At 39.8% G+C, this 27,809-nt stretch overlaps 1 protein-coding gene and 1 non-coding gene across 2 annotated transcripts in view; both read left to right on the top strand.

Annotated features, from left to right (window-relative positions):
• Positions 1-275: 275 nt before the first annotated feature.
• Positions 276-27,809, top strand: part of PKD2 (polycystin 2, transient receptor potential cation channel) — a 64,284-nt gene continuing 36,750 nt past the window's right edge. Inside the window, exons 1-4 of the mRNA XM_054591758.1 lie at positions 276-948; positions 8,347-8,460; positions 19,863-19,996; positions 22,518-22,768. Of these exons, the coding sequence (XP_054447733.1) occupies positions 366-948; positions 8,347-8,460; positions 19,863-19,996; positions 22,518-22,768 (1,082 nt within the window). The 5' untranslated portion in view covers positions 276-365. The remainder of the gene's footprint in view (positions 949-8,346; positions 8,461-19,862; positions 19,997-22,517; positions 22,769-27,809) is intronic.
• On the top strand, positions 21,188-21,293 carry LOC129085458 (U6 spliceosomal RNA). The gene has a single exon (XR_008530711.1). It is a non-coding gene; the product is annotated as a U6 spliceosomal RNA (small nuclear RNA).

Below are 27,809 nucleotides of genomic sequence, written 5' to 3'. Positions count from 1 at the left end.
GCGGGCGGGCGAGCGGACAGGTCAGCGACTCCGTCCCCGCCCGAACCCTTTCACCCGAATGGAATGCGGGCGCGCGCGCTGACCTGAGGCTCCCTTTGGAGCGCCGGCCGGGGCGCCGCTGGCCCAGCGCGCCTGCCGCGGGGGTGGCTCCCTCGCGCCTCCCCCCGCAGCGCGCCCGGGCCGCTGGGCGAGGCGAGGCGAGTGGGAGGCGGGCCGAGGGGGCGGGCGAGGGACGCGGGACTGCAGGGAGGTCGGGGGCGGGGAGCAGTAGGCGGCGGGCCCCGGGAAGAAAAGAACATGGCTTCTGCGGCGGGCAGAGCCGAGCGCTGTTCCGGGCGAAGGCGCGCTGGGCACCAGTGACCGCGATGGTGAACTCGAGCCGCGTGCAGCCGCAGCTGCCCGGGGACGCGAAGCAGCCGCCCGCTCCCGGAGCGGCGGGCCCGGGCCGGCTGATGGCTGGCAGTGCGGCCCCGGGTGGCCTCCGCGAGCAGAGGGGCCTGGAGATCGAGATGGAGCGCATCCGGCAGGCGGCCGCACGGGACCCCCCGGCCGGAGCCTCCGCTTCCCCGTCTCCTCCTCTCTCGTCGTGCTCGCGGCAGGCGTGGAGCCGTGACAACCCAGGCTTCGAGGCCGAGGAGGAGGAAGAGGAGGAAGAAGAGGTGGAAGGGGAAGAAGGGGGAATGGTGGTGGAGATGGACGTGGAGTGGCGCCCGGGCAGCCGGAGGTCGGCCGCCTCCTCGGCCGTGAGCTCCGCGGGCGCCCGGGGCCGGGGGTTGGGGGGCTACCACAGCTCCGGCCACCCGAGCGGGAGGCGGCGCCGGCGAGAGGACCAGAGCCCGCCGAGCCCCAGCCCGGCTGGTGGTGGGGACCCGCTGCATCGCCACCTCCCCCTGGACGGTCAGCCGCCGCGAGTGGCCTGGGCCGAGAGGCTGGTTCGCGGGCTGCGAGGTAAGAGCGCGACCCGCAGCGGCTGATGCTCAAACCTGAACAGTGGGCGCCGGCCGAGCCATCGTCCGCTGCGGTTTGCTTTCCGGGGATCCACCTCGCATCCCCCTTGCGTCCCCGCCTCCCTTGGAAGCGCGTTCCCTACCTCTGCTAGTTCTTCTCTATTTCCGGTACCCAGAGCCGAATTCCGCTGCGCCCTTGTCGGTGCAAACTTACTGGATACCTCCTTCTCTAGAAGAAAAAAATGTTAGCATATTTTTTACTTGTGGAAATAAGTGAAAGTCGTATTAAAGTGAAAGCATACATCTGGGGATTTTTTTTATAGTCGGGGAAAAATGAGTAGTACAACTAATGGTAGTTACAGTGTATACTTGCTAATTTCACTAAATTGAAACGAAAATTCTATATTAGTACCCATGGTCTTCCACAGGTCTTTATCTCTCATTGCCCCTCATCCCGTTCTCGAAAGAGTAACAGTAGGGTGTCATCCAGATTGTGGGAGAAGTGTCATTGTGTTGTCATTGATGTTTTGATGTGTGTGGTTGTTTCTGGGAGAGGTTGCTGTTGAGGACACCACGAATAGAAAAAAATATATACCTTTGAAATAGTTATTATTTGGCTATTTCTAATTCTAGGCATTTTTCTCTAACCGTTGCAGAAAAAGTTACATTGTTTTTAAAAACTTAGAAGTATGTGTTTAAATAACTGAAGTCGTGTTCTTTGAAATTCCAACAAAGCATTGAAGTCACCAGATACCAGCTGTGTGTAAATGTGTTATAGTGCACTCAGCTCTCCAAAAGGCAGGAAAGGATTTTTCAAACTTGACAGTGTCTATTAAGAAGACACGGATTTTCCAAAAGCAGATGGAAATCCTATTTTTGCAAAGTTTTGTCAGAGACATCCTTGGGAAAGAGTTTCATTTGCTTTTACCTCCTGAATTATTAATCTCCACTTTTAAGAGTTTCCATCCACAATTCTTTTGAAAATTTCCCTTCCCTTCTCTAATCTCTCTGTCCGTTTTGAAAATTTAGCGTGCGTGAGCGTGCGCACCCAGGCGTTTTTATAGCAACATGATTAAGACCAAGTCAGGCCTGCCTATAGACCCCAGTCCTACCACACGTTAGCTGTGTAACGGTGAGCAAATTGCTTAACCTCTTTGATCCCCAATTTTTACTTTTTTTTTAAATTCATAATATTTAGTTCTTGACTTTGGAGAACTAAAAGAGATGAGGCATGTAAAATGTATAACAGGCCTCTCCCATGTTGTACTTCATATATTAAATCACAAATTCTAGAAAGTGTACATTTTGCTACTCGTTTTACGTTAGTGCCTATGCTAGTTAATTTGATTCAGCACATGGCGGGGAACAAAAGATCCTTTTTGAATAGCCTGTGTGACTAGATTACTAAAAAAGTGTTCCTTTTTAAGGTTCGAACCTCAAATTATATACAGTTGACCCTTGAACAACCAGGAGGTGGAGGGCACTGACCTTCCCTTGTAACCGCAGTCAGCCCTCTGCCTGTGCGGGTTCCCAGCCGCAGAGTTGCCCATTGAACGCTGGATTTTGAATTGGATGGGTCAGTTAAAAAAAAAAAAAAATCCCAGCATAAGTGAACCTGCTCCATTCAAACCTGTGTTTTTCAAGGGTCAAATATATTATTTTACATTGTTTTAAATGTGTTTTTAAAAAATATTCCTTGAAGTGAGAAATTTCTTATGAGTTAATATGCAATGTTAAATCATGATCCTTTTAATTAGACAAACCCAGAAAAGTAAAATAAATAACCAACCATGAATGAGCTGTGATTTTTTTTTTCCCCTCTTGGGATACCAATGACAGAAATCTTACATGCATTTTGTAAGTGGTGCTCTAGGATCAGAACAGAAAGTAGCTTTCAGTTTCTAAAGGCAAGAGAGGCTACTGGAGTTTGGGGTGGCCAGGAGCTTCCCTGTGGGTCTCCTGCCTTCGTGGCTTTATGCAATGCACTCAAACTTCCTGGGCCTCAGGTGCTCATTTATGAAGTAGAAAAGTAGAACCTTGCAGGTCCCTTCTAGCTTCAACATACTCTTGTGTTGCGTTTAATGACATGAACCCAAGAAGGACAACAAATGGTCCTTTTTGCTCCTTGAACTGCAGCTAGATCTATCTTCTTAGCCGAAGTAAGATAGTAAAGAAGAAATGTTTGAGGCTCGGCTTTGGGAAGCATTGTATCTAATCAAGGAGTTAAGAATTCACCTCTCAGTATTCCAAAGTGGTGGAAAGTTTTTGAGTAGGGCAGAACTTGCTGAAAGGGAGTGTGAGTCAGGCGGCGTGCTGTGCAGGAGAGCTTGCAAAGAAGGACAGGGGGACCATGGGGGAGGCAGCCAGGGAAGAGGGGCTGAAGGCCTGGACCAAAGGAGGTGAAGGATGGATGAAAAATTTACAGACTGCCCCAAATTTAAAGGTACTCCCAATGTACCTTTAAAAAACTAAACAAAAGTTTACTTTTGTTTTAGCAAACTCTAAAGTTTTTGGTGCAAAGATACAATTGGACACTCTACATGAGTTATCAATCTTTTCTGAATTTCCAAAGTTGAATATGTTTTATGTAAGAATTAGTGTAGTAACTTGTTAAAGTCATTTTCTGTTTGTTATTTTAGACATATATGCTTTCATTTTGTTTTGCTTTCTGGAGAAATCATAAAGTACTAGCCGTATCAGTCAGGGTAGGCTAAGCTGCTGTAACAAACAAAAACCTCCTTTCCACTCACTCGGTTGTCTCATCACTATCCATTTCCAGAACTTTTTATCATCCCAAACAGAAACTCTACCCACTAAGTACCACCTCCCCATCCTCTTTCCTCCCTGCCCCTGCTAACCTCTATTCTACTTTCTGTCTTTATGAATTTCCCTATTCTAGGCACCTCAGGTATTATTGGTATCATACAGTATTTGTCCTTTTGTAACTGGCTTAGTTCAGGCTTTGAAGGTTTATCCAAGTTGTAGCATGTATCCAGACTTCATTCCTTTTGATATCTGAATAACATTCCATTGCATGTATATTTTGTTTATCCATTCATCAATTGATGAACACTTTGGTTGTTTTCACCTTTTGGCTATTGTGACTTTCCCTTTATTTTAATCCAAACCTCATTTTATCACTTCTTCCTTTTCCCTTTTTATTTTCACAAATTTTTAACAATGAGATGTATTTTCATTGCCATGGGGATTTTTCTTTTTTTGAGGGAGGGTTGCTACTCTGTGATAAGGCTATGCTAGTAACAAAATTTCTTCAGTCAAGAAATATTTATGGAGTCTCTTGCGCTTGGTACTAAGGATATAGAGAGGAATCATACAACATCCCAACTCTCAAGGAGCTTTGAGTTTAGTAGAGAAAACAGAGATGTAATTGAATAATTACAATGCCAGATCCCGTGTATGGGAGGGACTCAAAAAGAGGAGGCAGCAGAGGAGGTTAAACTTGACTTAGGTTTTGAAGGATGGGGTAAGGGGTGAGGGTAGATGAGGGAAAAAAGTATCAGAAGAAAGACCAAGTAAGCCTATAGCTCTTTGATACTTTTTCTTATAGACAGTTAAAGCCAGTGGGGGCTTCAAGCAGGGGGCTGATATGATCACATGTCAATCTGAAGATGATTCTAGCAAGAATGTAGAGACCTGGGGTAAAGTGGATGGCACTGCCTGCTGGAAGAATAGGTGAGGAAAGGTCTGACAGAGAGGGGTGATAAAGCGTGTAACAAGGTCATGTGAGCTGGAAGGATGTTAAATTAGAGAAGCCCTCAGAATTATGGACCAACTCCCTATGAGGGTTAAGAAAACAGCCTATTCTGGGATGAAACCCATGTTTCTAGCTTGGTATCATTAACCCAAACAGGGAAAAATAGGTTTTTAGACAAAGAAAGAAAAAGAAAAACCTCAGGTAGGGGTATGTGAATATGAGTTATCTGTGGAATGGGCAGGTTGGAACTGGTGGGTAACGGTGGCATGTACTTGCGCCCCAGGGGACGACTGACTAGAATCCGAGATTGCAGAGCCAATGTCACTTAGTGACTATTCTTTAGGAAATGGACCAATAGTAATATAAAAGTCACATCTCTTTCTGAAGGTATCCCTGCAGGTCAAAAGAATATTAGGGAGGCTTGTATTTGTCTGTCTAAACAAGGCCTACAGGGGTTTGAGCACAGGAACAGGATCCCTCCATGATGTAAATGCAATGAGCATTTAGTCAGGCTATTCAGAATGAACTCAAAGTCCATACAAATTTGGGTCTTTACAGTATTCTGACATCTAGGCATCCGAAGTAGGACATCTTATTGATAGACCTGCTTCTGAAGCATAGACAGGCCTCTTCCAACCGCTCTACATGCTTTACATATAATCTCATTCCCAGAGCAGAGCAATCCCGCAAAGAGGTGCTGTTCTTCCATTTTCAAAAGTGGAGTTGGAAGCTCATGACATTAGGACGCTCTTAACCCGTACGTGGCTGAGCCCTCATTTGAACTCAACTCTGACTCCAAATCCGTACATTGTACTTTGTCATGATCAATAAAGTCATAAGGGTTTAGTGTATTTTACATGGGACAGGTTAATCTGAGGCAAAAGATCCCCACTGAATCTTTTTTACCATGGGACTGAGATATTTCCAGATGCGATGATATGGTAGCTGGGATTGGTTTCAAAATAATGGGGATGGAGGAATGGGTGAGTGTCTGTTGATGTTGAATTGATCATTGTTGAAGGTGGATGAGAGATACATAGGACTTCATTGTATCATTCTCTCTGATATTTTTTAATATATTACAAAGTAAAAAGATTTTGGAAGCATTTGGATCAAATAGGTGCAAAGATGGCATTTTTTCAAAGCCATTTATTTATTTGTGATATCTTTTGTGTTCTGGATTATCCATCTCTGAGTTCCTCTGTATTGATATTAGTAAGTAACACTGCACAGAGGAATAGACACTTTAGGTGATGTGCTCCGACTTTGGGCTCTGGCAGTAACCAAGCACCCTGGTAAACAGGAAGGAAGCTGGACACTGCCTAGTGTCTCCCACATGTAACGTTCTCCCTAACAGCTGGAGACACCTTACATATGGAACACGAGTACGTGGAATGCTGGGAAGGTGCTCTTTCCAGAACTGGGACAATTGTGGGAAAAGGCAACAGTTGATTTTGAAGAATTGTGCCATTTTGGACCTGAATTCTATCCTTAACCATTCTTACTCTATTAACTCTGTAAACATGGGAAATAGAAAGCAACAGGACAGCTATTTTTTCTACTGTGGATGCAGCCATTTCTCACCTTGCAAAATGTAAAGAGGTCCCCGTACCCTAAGACTGACCCAACCTACACACCCAGTAAGGAACTTAGATGAAACTTTTAAAGCAATAAATATTTGAGGAGGTAAATAGAGTAATTTAGAAAAGTAAATGTATAAAAGTATATATAAGTGTATAAATAGCCCTGGCCAGTGTGGCTTAGTTGGTTGGAGCTTCATCCTGTACGCCAAAACATTATGAGTTCAATTCCTGGTCAGGGTACATACCTAGGTTGCAAGTTCAATCACCAGTCGGGGAGCCTATGGGAGGCAACCAGTCACTGTTTCTCACATCGATGTTTCTCTATTTCCCTTCCTCTATCTCTAAAATCAAACATATTTTAAAAATAAAATAAAAGTGTAAATAAAGAGACTTGTTTCTTTTCATTTGAAATGTTTCATTCAAGAGCTAGAGCTGAATTGCCATAGACCATTGCCAGTTTAACTTGAATAAAATTTGAAAGGAGTTTGGTTTATCTACTTACAGGTCAAGCAGTACCACTTGTAAATATTAGAACCATGACTGTTCCTTAGCATACACTGTTTATAAAGCATAGCATTTAAAGCATTGTTTATAAAGCATTGTTTATAAAGAGTGAAATCACGGACCCAGTGAGGCAAGGCAACAATCTGTCCTGATGGTAAAGAGACTAACAATTTCTACTTATGTGTATATCTTAGGCCTGGCTTCCAAAAGAAATATACCCAAAGTAATGGTGTGGTTGTGTCCAGGGCTACTGAGCCTAACATTTGGCTGCCTCTGTGTTATTCTGAGTTGTAATTTTCCATGTCATATAAATTTGTAATAATTCTTTAATATGATAGTTTCAGCGAACAAACATTCTGCTTGCTGCATTTCTTCTGAGTGAGTAATTCCCTGACAACTACCAGATCTTGGCAGAAGCAAACCTGGTCATAAGTTATGCTCCACTTTCAGTGTGGTGAAACCTATGATGTGTAACACGGTGTCTTTGAATCCCGATGCTGATTTTCCTAAAGGAAATTTGGAAGAAAAAAGGAAGGAAAGGAAATGAAATACTCAAATTTAGGACTAGAACTAATTTATTATTATAAGCCTTAAGAATACATGAACACTGGTGATGAAGGCATTTCTGCAAAGCGAAAGACCATGTACTGTTTTTCCCCTGTTCTCTGTGTAGCTTGGTTGTGGCTTTGGTTGGTCTATGAGTTTCAGTGATTGAAGGGGTTAACGTCTGTGGAGTAAGAGTGTGAGGCAACCATGGACCGGCTTGGCTTCTGTTGACAGCCAACCTAATCTAACTGAAAAGATGGAGAAGTTTGTCATTTTTGGAAAACATTAAGTTTCTTCCAAGTAACCAGCAATGTGACTTTACCACACTGTTCATTAACGGGGGTTTGGACGGCCACCATGTCTGCCTGCCAGTCCAAAACTGCAGTAACTCTGTCCAGTGATCTCAGGGAGGGTTATGTCATCTTCGCTCAGCCAGCCCAACACTTTTTCCATCTGTGAAAATATAGACCATGGTTGCTGACTATACTCACTCCAAAGGCAAAAGTCGGCAAAGTAGTTGCTTTTAATTTAAAGATTGTATGTTAATCGGCACTTTAAAAATCTGTTCAACTAAGCATGTTGAGCATAGTCGGTTGCTACAGTTTCTTAAAGAACGAAGATGGATACAAAGAGATTATCAGCCAGTGTGTTGGAAACTTAATAGATGTTTCCAAAGAGAAAGGATGCTCCAGCCAGAACTTCTTTTCCTCAGGGGTGACCTAAAAGGTATCATTTGCAATGTAATTTTATCATGTACTAAGTTTAATAATAGGATAATTACCAGGTTTTGTCTTCCCCCGTGTAGGAAGAGCTTATGTGTGTGGACAATTATTTAATCTCTCTTTTAGACTGCTCTTATTTCCTGTCCCCTTTCTAAATTTTTGCTAAGGACTCCTGCTAAAACAATTTCCAAAATACATTCAGAGAATGCTATAATAATAATAATAATAATAATAATAATAATAATAATAAAGAATCCTCCTTAAAGGCTATACTATTTTATATGCTTTTCCTTTGCCATTCATAGTTTTATTCTATTATTATTTTAAAGGTCTCTGGGGAACAAGACTCATGGAGGAAAGCAACACTACCCGAGAGAAATACCTGAAAAGCGTTTTGCGGGAACTGGTCACATACCTCCTTTTTCTCATAGTCTTGTGCATCTGTAAGTAGAGCATTTCCTTCCACTAAAAAAAAGTTTTGGAAATATTTGACCTGTCAAAATAGTAATGAAAAGGAATTATATATTAACCACAAGGGTTAATTTAGAAGTTCTCTGTTTTCAATTCCAATTTAGAATTTGGTAAAGCTCTCTTCTCTGGTAAACATTAACTGAAATTCAGCATTATCCGATCGGCCAGTTCATTGTTGGTTGTGATCATTTGCACTCTAAGATGCATGTGGCAACCTGCCATACACCAAAAAACTAAGTGAAAGGATGTTTGCATTTGATTTCTTAACAATAATTACAGTGTCACTATTACATTAATTAGTGTAAAGTCTACATAAGAATTATTTTCAGCAAAATGACTTCACAGATACAACTTTCAGAAAATACAAATAATGTCAGCCTAGTATTGCTTTTATGGATGCATAAAGTCCCTTTCTTTTGGATTTAGTGTGTTGTATGAATGCCTTCATTCTTCAATAATCACCAGGTTTTTACTCTACAAGAAACTTACTGCAGACTGATTTCTTTCTTTTTTCTCTGTTCTTTCAGTAAGTCCCTGCGTCCTCTGGGAGGGGAAGGGAGAGAAGCCTTAGCCAGAAATGAGTCTTAGAAATCATTTGCTTCAAAGTCCAAAAAGTCACGGACCATGTATTTATCCTTTGAAGTTTACAGGGCAGCGGATGATGGAGCGCTGTCGTGTCCGTTCTAAAACTCCTTATGAGAACAGACAGGAAGCAGACTTGAGACCGCCGGACCTCTTACTGTCCTCCTCTGGAAACGGAGTTCACTCTTGTAGAAATGCTTAGAAATTCACACCAACATTAGAAAGAGTCTCCTTCTTTGTGTATGGAGAGAATCAATATTTAATCAATACTTTAGTAATGTCATTCTTATTACATTAAAATTGATCACCTTGAACTTAATTGACTAAACGCTAAAAGCTTCCTTAAAACAATTTTTTATTTACTAGATTTATAAAAAGAATAACAAGATTTGTAAGTTGAACACAAAAGATTAAAGAACCTCAAAGTTTCAATATTTATAATTTTAAGAAATGGAATATGGATTTATTTAATACCCCGATACTGGTTTTCACTAACACTAGTAAGCTCTTAATGAGATTTAGCAGGGTATCTCTTCTCTTCAGGTTTTTCTGAGACTTTGCAAATCCAAGTAGGAATTTCAGGAAAAAATAAGTTATTTAAGCTAAAAAGTATGTATATATGAACATCTACCATCTTAGTTTTTTAACTAATTTCTGAAATTTTCTGTTATTTAGAAAGTATCTCCTTATTTTTAAAAACATTTTGTCTAAGAAATGCTGAAAAGCTAGAGATAATTTGTTCATTATATTGAAAGTTATAAAGCAAGAGATGCGATATTTTTGACTTTTCTATTCTAAGCTGTTAGAGCTTAGAACAATGAAGATGAGATTACTCCTTGCATAGAAATGGTGCTTAAATATTAAATAACAGTAGCCCTAAATATTAACAAGTTGATTAGACTTATTAAAATTTTAAAGCATGACACATACATACATACTTATTTCTTATGCAAAATATAAGGATCCTATCAGTAACTCTAGCATTTTAGGGGTTCTAAAACTGCCTGAGCATCAGAATCACCAAGAGAATTTTTTTAACAGTTATGGTTTGCCTAGATATACTAAATCAGAGTCTTCCATATGTGGCCCTGGGAAGTGGGTTTTCAGATGCACTGACAAGTTTTGGAACTAGGCCAGGTAAATAATCTGAATAGCTACAGTTTTGGGGAGCATACCTTAAGTCATGTAACTTTTTTTCTTATTTATTTTAGAATTTTTATGCTTTTTGTTCTTTTTCACACTAATCACATTTTTTCTTGTATTAGTTGCTACATATTTTACATGGCAAAGTTTTATTTTTAGAATATTGTAGAATCTCTGGTTAAGAAGGGATTTTAGGGGGCATGCGATCAAACCTCTACTGAATGCTAAAATCCCCCCTGCAACAGGCCTCTCAAATGGTCAGTTGTCCTGTTTCTCATTGAGCTAGAGTTTCAGGTTAAGAGACTTTCTTCCTTAAAACGGTTCATTACATTTTTCTATAGCTACGTGAGACAGTTCATCCTTGTATAAAGCCAAGGTCTACTCCCACCTAAGTTCCTCTCTTAGTTCCACTCTCCAAGCCCACAAATACCAAGTATTTTTTCCATGTCTCTTCTCCAATTTAGCCCATCAGAATTTTGGAGATGAACATCCTGTCTTCCCTGTCTTCTCAAAGTTAAACCTCCCCAATTCTTTTGCCTTTTGATCATGTGATTGGAGATTTGATTTTGAGTGACCTTCATGGTAGAAACTCCCTCTGGCACATGTTCTATTTACTGAAGTTCCTTTGAAAGCACGGCAGAAGTCTCAAAGGGCAGAGTGGAGAAGTGGAGCCCTGAGAATCCTCGTCCAGATACTGTACTGTGGTTCATGCACCCTTCCATTGCCTGACTCTTTATATAATTCATAGGATTCATTAGTCTCTTTACCCAAAACAATAAAGCACTGTGTCCTACAGCTAGTATTTGAGCATCTCTTCCTGGAACACAGTGGAAGACTTCCCTTGAGCTCTGTTAAATTTTATCTCATTAGGATTTGTTCATCATTCCAGTTCATTGAAATTATCTTGGATCTAGATTCATTCATCTCATATATTAGCCTCACGGTATCAGCAAAGTTGGTATCTCCCTGATCTTATCCTGGTAAATTAATAAATCAGAAAAGATTGGTTCAAGAACACCAGTCTATTAGTGAAAGCTCTTTGGGTGAGTTCATGAATTATAATGTCATTGAGCTTAGGATAATAAGACCTTTCCAAATGCCTCTCTGAATAACGATACTATTTCTGTGATCTATCAGCCGCTGATCAAGTTAGAAAGGAAGTGAGGATAAGCAGGCATGAGATACTCCTAGCAAAGTCACGCTAGTTCTTAGTGAGTGAGTCCTTTCCCCATTGCTCAAAAACTGTCTTTTTAATTACTAGTTAAAATCTTGCCAGCAATATCAAATAACCTAGGGACCTCTTGGTTTTATTTTTTTATTTTTAGAGAGAGGAGAAGGGAGGGACAAATAGAGGGAAGGGAGAGAAACATCCATTGGTTGCCTCTTGTGTGTTCCCAGCTGGGACACATGCCCAGCTGGGAATCAAACTGGTGACCTCTCTGTTTGCCAGCCTGCACTCAGTCCACTGAGTCACACCAGCCCGGGTCCAAGAGACCTTTTAATTGCCAATTTTTATGTGCTCTTTTCTGTCTTTGGCATATGGTCCCATGGCATTTGCCATTCTAGAAACTTCCCTCTTACACATCTGTGACTCCCTGTTTCTGTGTTCCACCTTGCTCTCTGCACCCTCTTAGTTTTCTCCTTTCTGAAACAGATTCAGACAGTGATCTTCCCACAGCTTCCATTGGTACTTGTATGCTAGTCACTCCGAGTTCCCCTTCACTCTCTCATCAACTATACACTTTGTGCCAACTTTTAGTGCCGTCTCCAGTGGTATGCTTCCCAGGCATCTCAGCCTTCCTGAACCTGAACTCATCATCTGGCTCATCCAAACTGGCTTGCCTCATGGTCTCTATCTGGGTGATATTAGCTAACTTCACCCCCATGAATGCCTCACCCAAAACCGAGGCATCATTCCAGACGCTTTCCCTTATCTCATCTGATCATTCCACCTAAATTTTCCTCTTTAGTGCCTCTCAGATCTTTTTCTTTCATACATCTCTATTATCCCTCTTTTAAACCTTTATCATCCCTATCCTGGAGTATTCATTTATTCATTCATTCGACTGTTCAGGAATTTCATTAAAAACAGTTTTAGGCCCTGTCCTTAAATGCAGTAAGTGATAGTGAAAGAAGACAATTGGGGAAGAGGATTTCTATGCAGGAAAGGCTTCTCTGAAGCCTAAAGCAAGAGTGGAGCCAGTCAGATGAAGAGAGAATTGTGGGAATGAAGAATCTGGAGCAAGAAAGAGCCCAGAACACTTTGGAAGCTAAATAAAGACAAATTACTGGAGAGGGTGTCTAAGATGAGTATGGAAAGGTGATCAGGGGCCAGACCCTGCAGATCTGGTAGGTGTTGCTAGGGGAGAACCCAGGATTTTAAATAGAGGAGTGGCAAGATTTATTTACATTTGAAAAAGATGGCTTCCAAGGCCATTGGACCACATATTGAATGGGATCCAATATCTAGACTGTTAGGACTCCCAGGCCCTGCTTCCAGACTGCTGGGTCTGAAACCAGATTAAACCAGGTCGCTGTCTTGCATTTAACATGCTATAATCACCTCACCTTCAAGATAAAGTTGAAAATCTTTACTTAATAGACTAACATTTCACTATACAGCCTTTGCTTACTTCTTCAGAGCTATCATTTCCTATGACCATCTGATACTCAACCACTTTAGACCACCTGTGGGTCTGAAAAAGGCCTCTGCTGTCCCTTTCCTGTTGGTCTGTTTAATTTCTCCGTATCCTTCAAGATCAGCTCCCAAGCCAGATCCATGGAGAAACCTTTACGAACTAGCCCCTCCTCTGAGCTGTGCTGTGTCCTGGGCCCACCTCTGTCACAGCGCTGCTCCCATTGGATTGTCACTCTAGTTCATGCATCTGTCTCCCTCAATGCAGGCAGGGAGGAAGGGATACTGTTAGGTACATCTCAGTATGGCACATAGAGGTTCTCACTAAATGTTGGCAACTTCACCCGTTTTCATCCTCGTTCTTATTCACTAGTACTTCTCATTCAATCAAGAACTTTTCTTTATACGATCAGTAGAACAGTTCAAGCCTAATCCTTCTTTGATTTATGTATAGCACTCTGCATTTATATATAGTATTTTTAATTCATAGGGTCCCTTCCAATATCTATTCTTTGTCCCCACCATGTTCTAACCTGTGAGGTTGTGATATAGTACAACACAGCTAGGAAAGGAGTTCGTTCTCTGGTTCAGGATGGTGGCCTCACTTGGCGGTAGATGGCCTGGAATACTGGGGCCAAGGCACCTGGGCTGTACCATCTTTATAGCTGGCATATTTATATCTGTTTGGCAGTTTTTATTTCATCTTTGGCCCAAGAGTTATTAAGAGAAATTTTTTTTAAATGTCTAAATGGTTTGGTTTTATCTGTATGATTGTTTATTCTTTTTATATTAATATTCTGCATTTGTGGTTTTAAAAATGTTGGCTGGTTGGTTTTTTGCTTTTTGTGAGAGCTTTTTGGTTTGGTTTGGGGGTTTTTGTTTGTTGACTATTGTGGCTTAAAACAGCAGAAATGGCCCTGACCCGTGTAGCTCAGTTGGTTGCGCATCATCCCACAGAGTGAAAGGTTGCCTGTTCAATTCCCGGTCAGGGCACATGCCTGGGTGGTGGGTGTGGTCCCCAGTTGGGCGCGTATGAGAGGCAACCAGTCAATGTTACTCCTTCACGTTGATGTTTCCTTCCCTCTCTTTCTTCCTCCCTTCGCCTCTCTCTAAAAACTAATAAATAAAATCTTTAAAAAAAAACAGAAATGTATTTTTTCACAGTTCTGGAGGATAGAGGGCCACAATCAAAGTGCCTGCAGAGGGTAGTTTGCGGGCACTCTCGTGTCCCTGGTGTGAAGCCGCATCACTCCAATTCTGTCTCTGGAGGGTGTTCTCTCTGTGTCTCTGTCTCTGTTTCTACACATGGCTGCCTCCTTATAAGGACGCCTTTCTGTTTGAATCTTAATTTTAGGGATTTACTGAAGTTCCCTTTGGTAGCCTAGCATATTACTAAATTTTGCAAATGTTCTGTGGGTATTTTTAAAAAGAATATATGATCTCTTTTGATACAGGATATAGTTTGATGTATATACATTAAATCACACTTTCAGTTAAAACCCCTAATATCCCTGATTAATTTTTGTCTAGTTTCTCTAACATTGAGAGAATATAAATTTAAGTTTCCAGCTACAATTGTGGTTTTGGTAATTTTCCTTACATTATTAGGAAGTATTGCTTTATATATCTTGATGTTGTTATTCAGTACATAAGAGTTTATTATAGTTAAACCATTGTATATGGCATAAATTATCAGTATAAAATAACCTGTCTATTTAATTCAATACTCACTTTATAATCTTCTTTGTTAGATGATTATATCACTTAACAAATTTTAAAAAGTATTTTATTACTAATATATGTCTAATACACATTTTCTCATTCCTTTATTATTTACTTCATGTTGAACAGCTCATAAAAATTCAAGAGATGCATTTTTATTATTTTTAATCCACATTTAATAAGACTTTGTTATCTACTAAGTTTAACCTCTTCACATTTCATGCACTGTCAGATTTCTGCCTTTTTCTCTCTTTTTATGCTTTCCTGTTGTTTTTCTTTTTTTTCTTTTGTTACATGGAAAAATTTTCCCTGCTTTTGATCCTAACAATTGGGAGTTCATTCAGTGAACAATTCCCTTTATTTGTTTTTAGTATTTGAGCTTATATTTCTTTTACAATATTCAGAATAATGTAGTATCTGCTGCCTATTTTGAAATGAGAGCATGTTTTTAAGATGACTTTGGTTAGTTTACATGCAGACTAGTTGGTGGTGCTGTGATGGTATTTTTTATCCTAGTTTATTTTATGGAAAATGGAACTTGGGAACTAAGACAAGGACTAAATAGCAGAAGAAATATATGTACATAGGATATGTGCGTATATGTGTCCTTTACCTTATGTTTTAAAATGTTCTCTTCTCCTTTCTAGTCCTCATTTAAGTTTATCTGTTTTATGCTGCCATTTTTTTCCTTCACAATTTAGTTTATTTAAACAGTGGATGCCACCTTCCAACTGGGCTTTCTTCATCAGGGACTGAAAGGAGAAATGATATAACAGTCTTATATTTCTATTGCATTTGACAATATGCAAAATGTCTTTACATACATTTCTCCAGTTTTGAGTAGTGTTTTATGTCTTTCTACACAAAAGCCCTAGATATTATTATTCACTTTTTCTAGATAGTGAAACTGAAGTCTAGAAAAGTTAAGTAGTTTTCCCAGATCCCAGGACACTGAGACCCACAACATAGAAGCAGGCATTGAAGATGAAACAAAGTGAAAACAAACCAAAATCATTTGGACTCCAAATACAGGGTCCTTTTTGTACAACCTAGATAGACTCATGATGCAGCTGACTCCTGGAGTGTGTGGAAATGTCACTCAAAGATATCCCACAGACCACCAGTCCAGGGCCTGGCACAAGGAATTAACTGAATTATTGTTTACGGATTGATGTTTGAATAGTAAAAAGCCCCTCAAAGCTACATATCATTGTTCTTCCTGATGTCCAGCAGGTGGCGCCATATAGCCAAGCAGCTTGGTCACCTCCCTTTGTGCTTGTGTTTTTATTTAATTTTTATTGTATTTTTTTCCATTACCATTTAGTCACCTTATACACCCCACACACCAGCGCTCCCACACCGTTGTCCGTGTCCATGAGTCCTTCTTTTCTGTTCAATCCCTCAGCCCCCTAAAATCCCCTGCTCAAGCTGTCATTCTGCTCTCCATCTATACATCTGTCCCCATTTACCTTGTTAGTTCAGTTTGTTCATTAGATTCCACATATGAGTGAAATCAGTGTTATTTGTCATTCTCTGACTGGCTTATTTCATATAGCATATGTTCTCCATGTCCATCCTTTTTGTTGAAAAGGATAAGATTTCCTTCTTTTTTATGGCTGAGTAGTATTCCATTGTGTAAATGTCCCATAGGTGTTTTACCCACTCATCTACTGATGGACACTTGGGCTGCTTCCATATCTTGATGATTGTAAATAATGCTACAATGAACAGGGGGCGCTTATGTTCTTTCAAGTTAGTGTTTTTGAATCCCAGAAGCAATATAACTGGGTTGAAAGGCAGATCCATTTTTAATTTTTTTGAGGTGTCTCCACACTGCTTTCCATAGTAGTTGTACCACTCTGCATTCCCACCAATAGTGCAAAAGGGTTCCCCTTTCTTCACATCCTTGTCAGCACTTGTTGTTTGTTGAACAATTGACAATCGTTATTCTGAAAGGTGTGAGATGATATCTTATTGTGGCTTTAATTTGCATTTCTCTGATGATTAATGATGCTGAGCATCTTTTCATATATCAATTGGCCATCTGCATGTCATCTTTGGAGAAGTGTCTATTCAGATGCCTTGCCCATTTTTAAATTGGGTTGTTTGTTTTTTTGGTTTTGAGTTTTGTAAGTTCTTTATACATTTTGGATATTAACCCCTTATCAGATGTATTGACAAATATGTTCTTCCATTCTGTGAGCAGTCTTTTTGTTTCGGTGATGATTTCCTTTGCTGTACAAAAGTTTTTTAGTTTGATGCAGTCCCATTTGTTTATTCTTTCTTTTCTTTTGTTGCCTGGGAAGATATATCCAATAAAAATTTGCTACAAGCAATTTCCAAGATTTTGCTGCCTATGTTTTCTTCTAGGATTTTTATGGTTTCAGGTCTAATATTTAAGTTTTTAATCCATTTTTATTATTCTTGTGCATGGCATAAGAAAGTGGTCTAGTTTCATTATTCTGCATGTATCTGTCCAGTTTTCTCAACACCATTTATTGAAGAAACTATCTTTAGTCCATTGTATGTTCCTGCTTCCTCTGTCAAACATTAGTTGTCTGGAAAGGTGTGACTTTATTTCTGAGCTCTCTATTCTGTTTCATTGATCTATCTGTCTGTTTTTATGTCAGTACCATGCTGTTTTGATTACTATGGCCTCATAGTATCGTTTCATATTAGGTAGTGTAATTCCTCCACCTTTGTTCTTTTTCAAGATCACTGTTGCTGTTCAGGGACTTTTGTGGTACCATATAAATTTTTGAAATATTTGTTTTAGTTGTGTGAAATAGGTCATTGGAATTTTAATAGGAATTGTGTGGAATCTATAGATTGTTTTGAGTAGTATGGACATTTTAATGATGTTAATTCTTCCTATCCACGAACATGTTGTGTGTGTCCTCTATCTTCTTCAGTTTCTTTCTTCAATCATATAATTTTCTGAGTACAGGTATTTTACATCCTTGGTTAGGTCTATTCCTAGGTATTTAATTCTTTTTATAACAATTTTGAGTGGGATTGTTTTCTTAATTTCTCTTTCTATCTTTTTTAAATCAAGTTAATTTAAAAAAGTAAACTTATTTAGTTGGCCTTGAGGAGGCTTGCCTACTACTCTTTAGCATCATATCAGCTTTATTCTCTTGACTAGTTCTGGGCTACAGAAGGCCTTTGTAGACTGCATGATACCTTGTCTACCTCTGTGTGGGGCAGTGTAGGTGTGCTCTCCCCAGAACTCTGTGATCTCCTCTTCTTGAGAACAGAGGTCACATCCTACTCATCTTCATATCTAACATCTTGTTCCATAAATGTGAATGGATTAAAGGTGTAAATGCTTAATTCTGCTCCCATTCAGTTTTTGATAGGTGGCAGATCATGTAACACTTAAAGAGGAGTGTGCTTGTCCTCATTAGTGGGTCATAGAATGACAGGTGTAGAAGCCTAATCGAGGAAACTGGAAATGTCCCTCCCCCTCTGATACTGTGCATATGCCGTGTGGAGTGTGTGTTTATTGTCCCGTTGGCTGCTCAAGATGGACTGTCCGTCACACTATTGTTTAGGTCACTGTTATCTATTCCTCTCTTAATTTTAATTTTATCTGATGCTCAGGTGGAAAAGGGGATTATATGAGAGATTTTTACTAAATAGCATTTAATCCCAAATCATTTAAAACAAGGTTTTCAAATGGATTTTATGATGCCTGAGATAGTTATAGAATCAGCTAAGTATTAATCACCTGCTGGGTGTTGAGAACTGTGGTCAAAAGAAGTAAAAAATGTTTCCTCTGGAAACTTTTTTAACTAATTATAAGAACTATAGCATATCACACCTGTAGTCATTAGAGTCCAGCATGAGATAGTACTCATTAAAGTGCTGACATTTTTAATAGCTATGTTATAGCAATCTGATTAAGGAGGATGAACCACCATTATTGGGCATTTAAGTGTATGCCTCTATATTGGATAAGTTTGAGTTATTATTTTTATTTTTAGAACCAAGAAAAGATCCTATGAAATAGCTAATTATCCTTACCTTTCAGAAGAGCAAACTTAAGCTCAGAAAGTTTCAGCAACTTGCACAGGTCATATAACAAGTAAAGGTCATGATCAAGATTCAAACCCTAATCTGTGACCTACTAAGCCTATAAATTATCTTCCCACCTCCCCCCAGGACTATTCAGAATGGGCTGGTATAATCAGCAAGTCTTCATGGCAGGGGTGGAACTTGAGCTTAAGGATTTCATACAAGATTTGATAGGTAGGAAGTAAATGTGTAGTATCTGTCAGCATCCTGAAGGGAAAGAGATGGAAAACTTGAAGTGGTCATTAAAGAAAGTTTCATGAAGGGTCTATTTACAAAGGTGTGCGGAGTTATGGAGACCAACAAGGGGAAGTGAGGCACTCAGGAAAGGTTCCCACCTCGAGGCTTGAGGAAAAGGGGAGAGAATGGCATGGCATGAACCCAGTGTGGCCATGGGCAGACAGATTTCCCCAGCAGCTGTGCCCAGGTTAGAGAGTCCCTTGCCAGACTTCACCCAGGTGGTGAGGGAATGGAGTAGGTGTGGAGGGAACAAACCCAACCTCCCTCTCCTCATGCCCCCACATCTCCTGTTCAGCCTCCCGCTCACAAGGGACCCAGTGTGGTATGGTCTGTGGAGGTCAACCTCAGGGCATAGACACTGGCACCGAACAGGGCAAGAGGAGTGGAGAACAGATCTGGGAACAGACAGGGAATGGCAGGGCCTTTCCCTGTCATTCTCTGGGAACAGACAGGGAATGGCATTGTGAATGCCATTCCCTGCCATTTCCCTGCCATTTCCCTGCCATTCCCTGCCATTCCCTGCCATTCCCTGGGAACAGACAGGGAATGGCAGAGGAGTGGAGAACAGATCTGGGAACAGACAGGGAATGACAGTGTTATGGCAGGGAAGGAAGCAGCACCTGCACAGCTGGAGGCTGAAGGGCTCCCGTGGCCTCTGCTGGGGCCTGTACAGGGTCAGAGGGTCTGATCTGGAGGCGCTGGGAGATACAGGTGCAGAGGCGTGTTGGAATTCCCAAACGTCAAGTAAAGGCACTTGATCTTAAGTCAATACTCAGTAGTAAGCCAATTTTGTTTCATATATGTTAATGTTAATTTATTTCTTTTATAGACCAGAGAGCTAGGGAGATGGCCTAGAAGAATCACAGAGGGAGGGAGGCAAGGGTGCGAGCAGACCAGAGGTAGCTAGCTGCTGTCCACCGGGCAATGCGGGAATGAAGGCAGGTTGCCTCAGAGTTCATCTCGCTCTCTCTATTCCAGTGACCTACGGGATGATGAGCTCCGGTGTGTACTACTACACTCGCATCATGTCACAGCTCTTCCTAGACACCCCAGTGTCCAAAACGGAGAAAACTAACTTTAAAACTCTTTCTTCGATGGAAGACTTCTGGAAGGTATTTGCAAATGGCTTGGAAAGTAACTCTTTATCATGGAAAATTGTTCCGTTAGCCTCGTAAGTTCAGTTTGGCAGTATCTGCAGGGCCTGAATGTAAGATGGGAAAGGTATGGTGAGTTGTTACAAGTGTGTAGCCTAACACCATGCTGAGTGTTTCATACTTAACTTGTTTAATCCCTATAGTAACCGTACAAGGTAAGTACTAATATTCTCCATGTTGTAAATGAATCTCTGTTTGATTCAGAGTGATTCCACATGGCCAGGGAATAAGAAAAATGGACTTTCTTCTAGTCTGACAGAGACTTCCTCACTTAGTTTATCGTTCATGCAGTCATTCGTGATTCAGTAAATATCTATTGAGTATCCCTTAAGATGTAAGGCTCATAGTGCAAAAATTCATTGTTTTGTCTTGCTTTTTTTCCCTTTATTGTGTCTTTGTTGATGATGGCAGGTACCTTAGGACAGTGTGTGGTACGAGGCAGACACAGTCTTTCAAAGATCTCTAATGTAAAATTCAACCCAGCATCTTACCAAATTGTCATAATTCCAGCATGGTAGCAGAGGAAAAGCAATGAATGATACCATAGGAAGAACATTAAAGTAATCTGGAAGATATGCGGTTCAGAATCTACAACAAATGGGGAGGGGAGAATTGGAAAGAAAATGATTGTTTTTCCCTGAGGAGATACGTTCTAAAATTTTATAAAACCCTGGGGTCAGAGCTGTTTATTTTAAAGAAAGAGGAAACTGGATCACAGGAAGGTGTTCATTCTAAAGCATAGAAACTTAGATAATATGAATATTTTCCTACTTCAGTGGTGCAAATCAGTTCATCTCTATTGATCATCTGATAAGACACTGAGAAAGGCTAGATTTCTTTCCAACTGGCAAACTAACAAGAAACTTCACACAATTCTACGCTGATAAATGCCAAGCCCTAACAGCAGGTAGGTGGGGTTGGAGAGTCACCATAGGGAAAATTGCCCAAACAATTAAAGGATCCACCAGATGGCAGACTAGTAATCCAAATCTACAGACTTTTCCTTTCTAAGCAAGCTTAGAACGATGATTATTAATTATTGATTATTTTAACAAGGTACAATGAAGTGGATAATGGCTGTGGGTTTATGTAAATAGTCTGGTCTACCCCCACCTTCAGTCCTAAAGCAAAAATCAGAGTTTCCATTTAGTAAGTGCCCACCATTTGCCTATTGCTCTGTGGAATGATACAGAGAAAATTATCATGACCACTACACAGGGATGACACACAAATTTGTAAAGTGTTATATATTTTTTAAAAAGAAATGCATTCTTCATTATTCATTTGAAATATCATGTGCACTTTAAAAAATTAAAACTCTCAACAATAGCATCCTATCAATTTGGTGGCCCCAAACAAAACACTGCCAAAAACAAGTATTTTGAAAGGCATTTATGAAAATACATTGTACAAAGTCCTATCTAGAATTTTAAAAAATAAATTAATATTCACAATATTTCTACCACAACTCCCAAATTTAGTTATATATAGGAAATTTTGATTTATTTATTTATTCTATAATTATGAAACACCTATATACACTTTATCCATTTTATCTGCAAAGGCACCATTTCTAGTTCTAACAAAACTGAAAAAATGCTACTTTATGTACTTATTGTATATTTAAGGACTTTTGTGCAATATATATAAAACTTAAGAAAATCAGTCAGTACCATTTTTTTATTTTTCTGAAAATACAGCATTTACACAGAAGAGATCTTAACTCAATAAAATTTAAATGATTTTAAAGTTAAAACATCTATAACACTTAAGTGCCTTGCAGATATCTCATTTATAAACTCTGCTCAGTAAAATAGTCTAAATATTAAATATTAACTAGAATCAAAATGAGTCTCACAGGAATCTAGTGAGAATGGCCAACAGTCATAATAAAAGGCAAATCCCAACCAAAGCCAGTAGAAAGTGCTACTGTAAAAAAAATTATAATCATTATGTAGTGGTTTCATGAATTTGCCTCACTGGACAATCTCCTTTGTTAACCTTCAATGGAATAAAAACATGAGCCTCGAAAAGACTTAGAGCATGTTAGTGTTTTCTTTTCAGCAAAACTGAAAACAGAACCTGAAAATATCAAAAGATTGGAATTCTTGGTTTCTGTTCATACTGTGAAGTGAAAACTGCAGGCTTATGCCAATGGGTTGAGCCTCATTGAGACCTGAAAACTCTGTGTACATACTTGTTTAGATCCATGTCACCTTTCAAATCGGTTGTAGTAACCACACGAAAGAGGGACATTACAGGTGTGGGAACCCAGGCCCAAAGGAGGATCCTGCTCCAAGCCTCACAACTAGCAAATGATGGAGTAAGATCCAACTTTAATCTCTCTGACAGCAAAACCTACCCTTGTCATACTACTGTGTTCACAGAGCGCTATGCTGTTGGTCATGCAAACATTCCAGGAAGGAACAAGGCAGCCACTGAGCTTGGGGCTTTTCAAAAATGTTTCCTGTTCTTTCAGTTCACAGAAGGTGCCTTACTGGACGGGCTGTACTGGAAGACACAGCCCAGCCACAGAAACGAAGCTGACAACCGAAGCTTCATCTACTATGAAAACCTCCTGTTAGGGGTACCACGGATACGGCAACTCAAAGTCCGAAATGGATCCTGTTCTATCCCCCAGGATTTGAGAGATGAGATTAAAGAGTGCTATGATGTCTACTCTGTCAGTAGTGAAGACAGGGCTCCATTTGGTCCAAGAAATGGAACCGCGTAAGTGTCTGTGGCTTGTGGCCATGTCCCCTGGCCTCTCACTGACATTCATTCATATTCATTCATTCATTCATTCTCTGACCCCTTCACGTAAGGAGAAGATGCCTTAAGTGAGTCTTCAATACTTACATTTAAGGCTGTGATCAAATTGACCTTTGGTTTCTCAAGTTTTCTCTAATTTTTACCCCCTTTCATCTTCTACATACATATTTTTCATAAAGCTAAATCATGGATTGTATGATCCACAAGAAAGAAGTTACTGGCCTTTGGAGGTTTCTTTTAAGATGCCTGGATTCTACTTTTGTAGCTGCAGCAATATCATTCATTAGGTTATTACTAGGGAATTTTCTGGTACAGAAATTGCTTTATGAGCTCTTAGAAACAAATTTCTGTTCAGAGTGCAAGTATTTAAAGTGGATAATAAGCCTGTGAGGCAATTTTTCTGTCTGGTTTAAACCCATCCTTCTCAAATGTGTGTTTATGACTTTGAGTATGTATTTGTAATGTGTATATTTACAAGGACTATCTTATGCTCTTTGGCATACTTATCAAACATCTTGTTTATTAAGGGAGGATAGTCGTTATTTTTAGAATCACTATAGTTATTATAAATAAATGGTAACTCTCAGTCTTTTCCAAGGTGGACGTTGTGGAGGTCACTGCCCTGGGCGAATTATGGTGGTGAGAGCCGCCATCTTAGCTCTACAAACCTAATTCGATCAGTTCACCTAGATCCCTTTTCTGGGAGCTGAGGCTCCCGGAATCCATACTGGTTCGTATACAGTGGGGGAAGCACCTTTTCCATGATCAGATTCTTTGTGATCTAGTGTGTACCCTATTTAATGCCAGGGTCCATAAGAAATTTAGTAAAAATTTAGTAAAAATTCAGAGTGAAGAGACTAAACTCAGACTTTTTCCAGGTTCTGATAGTGATTTTCCTTTCCCATCCTCCTTTTTCTAGTTCATGCAAAGCATAAGCTGCCATTAAACTGTGGTACATTGTCCAATATTTTACTTTATCTCACATCATAAATAAGAGAAATGTATGTAGTCACTACTCCATACCACATGCTATTTAAGAAATGATTTTTACCCATTATCTCATCTGTTCTTCACAAACAACTCTGAAATAGGTATCATCTCCATTTCTTAGATGTAAAAAACAAAGGCTCCCTTACCCAAAGTTCCACAGCTAGTAAATGGAACCAAGCTGGGGTTTAACCAGCCTGACTCCAAAACCTGTGTTTTCTTCTATTATATCAGTTATGTTGTTAAGGTGGCTTCTTGCTGCCCTCAGCTCCCCATCAGTCTTCAAGCTTCCTGAGGGCAGGCACTCTGTTGTGTTCACTGCTATATTCTCAAAACCTTGAACAGTACCTGGTCTGTAAATATGCTCAAGAAATGCCTAATGGGTGCATGGATGAATAAGTGATTTCCATTGCAGGGTGAACTACTGAAGAGGATCTTTCTTATGTGTACCTAAGCTACCCCTTGATACTGCCGTATCCTCAGGTTACTCTCATTTCTCCTTCCTTTCAACTCTAGACTTCTTGAAACAACAGTCTTCACTTGCCACTTCCACTTCTTTACCATTGATTCTCCCCTTAAAGCTTGAAACCCTTGTTTTTCAGAACTCTCTTGAAAGCCACCAGCGACCTCTAATTAACAAACCCACTGAACAATTCTGTTTTCATCCTAATCAGCCTCTCTGCAGAGTGTTCCAGTGTTGGTAGTTCATTCTTTTGACTCCTGTGAGTGACACTGAACTTAGATTCTCTTAATTCTGTAACCCCTTCTTTTTTCCTCTCTCCTGTTTTACTCCCATGTTGAATATTCATATCTCTGCCTTTTCTTTCCTTATATTCTTTCCCTCAAAATTTAGATAGCTTCCACTCTCATCTCTATTTGATATTCATCATCTCTTCAACAAATATACTGAGTGTCAACAAGTGTCCAGCATGTTCCAAGTGATGTCTTTTTTTTTCCCTAGTACTGCCTTGGGAGCAGCTGTGACCAAAGCAGAATCACGTCTCTTGTCTTCACAGACCTTCCATTCTAGTGATAGAAGACAAATATATTCTGTCTGTATGTCCTAGTATTCAATATGCTCCAACCTGAACTTGTCCCTTTCTTGTTGGATTTGCTCTCTTCCTGCTGATGGCACCACTATCTTCACATTGCCCCCAATGAGAGTACAGAGGCTTCTGTGAGATATCCCTTCTCCCTTGGCCCGGCTTCCAAACCAGTTGCCGAGCTGCATTGACACTCACTGCTGCAGAGGCACTCTTTGTCCTTCCTTCCTCTTCCCACCGTCACTGCTCTGGTTCAGGCCTCATCACCTCTTAGTCATTGCAGGAGTTACTGACTGTGCTGCATCAGGGTGCCCAGCCCTGGGACTCATAGCACTCAGCATATAGCCATATACATGGCTAATGTTCATTACAGTTAGATCATAATGCAAAGGCAGCAAAAGGTGCAGGCACGTGGGGCAAAGTCCAGATGAAACAAAGGGCAAGCTTCCCAGTCCTCTCCCAGCAACTTCACATGGGATGGGCTTAATTCCTCTAGTAACCATGTGTAACAACATGTGTGAAATCTTATCTGCCAGAGAAGTTCATTAGATTTTTAGTGCCCAAGATATTAACTGGGTGCTGGTCAGCTAGGTACCCTCTGCCTGGCATGCACCAAAATTCCAGACTCCCAGAAGGAAAGCCTAAGCCACCTTAGATGTACAGATATCTTAGTGAGCCACTCTTGCCAGCCAGGGGAAGTTTTATATCAGTTTAGGGATCTATTTATCATTCACATTCCAGATGGCAACAAAGGTCCAACCTTCCCAGCAGGGCTTCTTTTTTTTTTTTTTTACTTTTAAATCATGTTTATTCTATTGCAGTTGTCTCAATTTTTTCCCCTTTGCCCTCCTCCACCCGTCCCACCCCCACCCCTGGCTTCCAGAGTCAATTCCCGCTCTGTTGTCCATGTCCATGGGTCATTCATATGTGTTCTTTGCCTAGTCTCTTCTCCTTCTTTCCCCCATTGTGCTCCTTCCCCATCCCCTCTGGTCACTATCAGTCTGCTCCATGTTTCCATGCCTGTGGTTTATTTTGTTCATTAGTTTATTCTGTTGAATAGATTCCACTTATATGTGAGATCATAAGGTATTTGCCTTTCACCGACTAGCTTATTTCCCTTAGCATAATATTCTCCAGTTCCATCCATGTTGTCACAAAAGGTAGGAGTTCTTTCTTTCTTCTTTTCTAAATGCAGATTGATTTTATTTATTTTTTCAAATGTCAAAATCGATTATAAAATATTTAAAAATTTAAAACCATTATAAAGTCTCTGCATTTAAAGAACATGACACCAGCACAGAAACAGTCAAGTAGGTCCATGAAATATAATGAGCATTCTAGAAACAAACGTATATAGCTGTCTAACAATGTAATAGATGATTAAATTGATATTTTAAATCAATGGTGAAAATAAGGCTTATTCAACAAATAAGGTGCATGGACCACTATTACTTGAAATAAAACAAATATAGAGCCTTATTTCACACATTAAACAAAAATATTCAGGTGAGATAAAAATCAATATATAAAATCTAAGGAGTTTTTGAAGAAAATACAAAATACTATTTTTCTTACTCTAAATAAAATATTCAAACCCAGAAGCTATAAGGTAAAATACTGACAATATGACTATATTAAACATATAAGACTATACAGTAATATACATATAAAAAAAGTTAAAGGACAAGAAATATAATAGGAAGTATTTGCAACACATCTAAAAAAGGGTTAATAGTTTTGTGGGGGTTTTTTAGGGAAAAAAATCTACATTTAATCAAAAATTGGATAAAGAATACCAAGAAGTCATTTAAAGCTTTCTAAAAATAATAGAAATAGACAAAAATAATCAAAAAGAAGTTTAGTTTCAACAAATAATAAAGTAACACTTAAAATAACACATCATTGTCACAATCAGATCAATAACTATTAAAAATACTGGTCATATCAAGTATTGGTGACTGTGAAAGGAACAGGGTCTTTATAGACTCTTTTTCTTCATTTTCTTAAAGCAGTCCTTTTAGCATATTTTGCAATGCTGGTTTGGTTGAGGTGTGTTCTTTTAGGCTTCTTTTGTCTGGGAAACTCCTTAATTCGCCTTCCATTTTAATTGAGAGCCTTGCTGGGTAGAGCAGTCTTGGTTGCAGGCCATTGCTTTTCAGTACTTGGAATATTTCTTGCCATTCCCTTCGGGCTTATAGTGTTTCTGCTGAGAAGTCAGCTGCTGGCTGTACCAGGGCTCCTTTATATGTTACTACCTCTTTCTCCCTTGCTGCCTTTAGGATTCTCTGTTTTCTCTTTGATGTTTTCCCTTTTAATGATGATGTGTCTTGGAGTGGGCCTCATTTGGTTCCTCTTGAATGGGATCCTCTGTGCTTCCTAGACTTGTGTGACTCTTTCTTTCCTCCAATTAGGGAAGTTTTCCATCATTACTTTTTCAAACAGGTTCTCTATCCCTTGTTCCTCTTCTTTCCCTTCTGGTATCCTTATTGTACAGATATTATTACGTTTCAGGTTGTCCTGCATTTCCCTAAACGCCTCTTCATTCTTTTTGAGTCTTTGTTCATTTTCTTTCTCTTTCTGTGAGTTTTTTCCTACCTTATCCTGATGCTTGCTGATTAGATCCTCAGCCTCATCTAGTCTGCTTTGTATTCCTTCTACTGTGTTTTTCACTTTGGAAATTGTATTCTTCTTTTCCTCTTCTCTCTTATTGATAGTTTCTATGTCCTTTTTCATGCTGATACAGTTTGCAGTAAGTTCCTCTTAGTTTCCCTGTAGTTTTTGGTAATTATCTCTGAGCTCAATGAGCTCATTGAGCTTCCTTATAACTGTTGTTTGGAACCAATATCTGATAGTTAATTGCCTCTATTTCATTTAGTTCTCTTTCTGGGGAGTCCTTCTCTCCCTTTGAGTGGTGGGTATTTCTTTGTCTTCCCATTCTTTGTGAGACTCTTCTGTTTTTCTTCTGCTTC

Source organism: Pteronotus mesoamericanus, unplaced genomic scaffold (assembly GCF_021234165.1).
Source record: "Pteronotus mesoamericanus isolate MK-2021 breed Mesoamerican mustached bat unplaced genomic scaffold, CSHL_Meso_final scaffold_232, whole genome shotgun sequence".
Taxonomy (NCBI): domain Eukaryota; kingdom Metazoa; phylum Chordata; class Mammalia; order Chiroptera; family Mormoopidae; genus Pteronotus; species Pteronotus mesoamericanus.
Note: the sequence above shows the minus strand (reverse complement) of the source record. Positions and strands in the feature narration are given on the sequence as shown.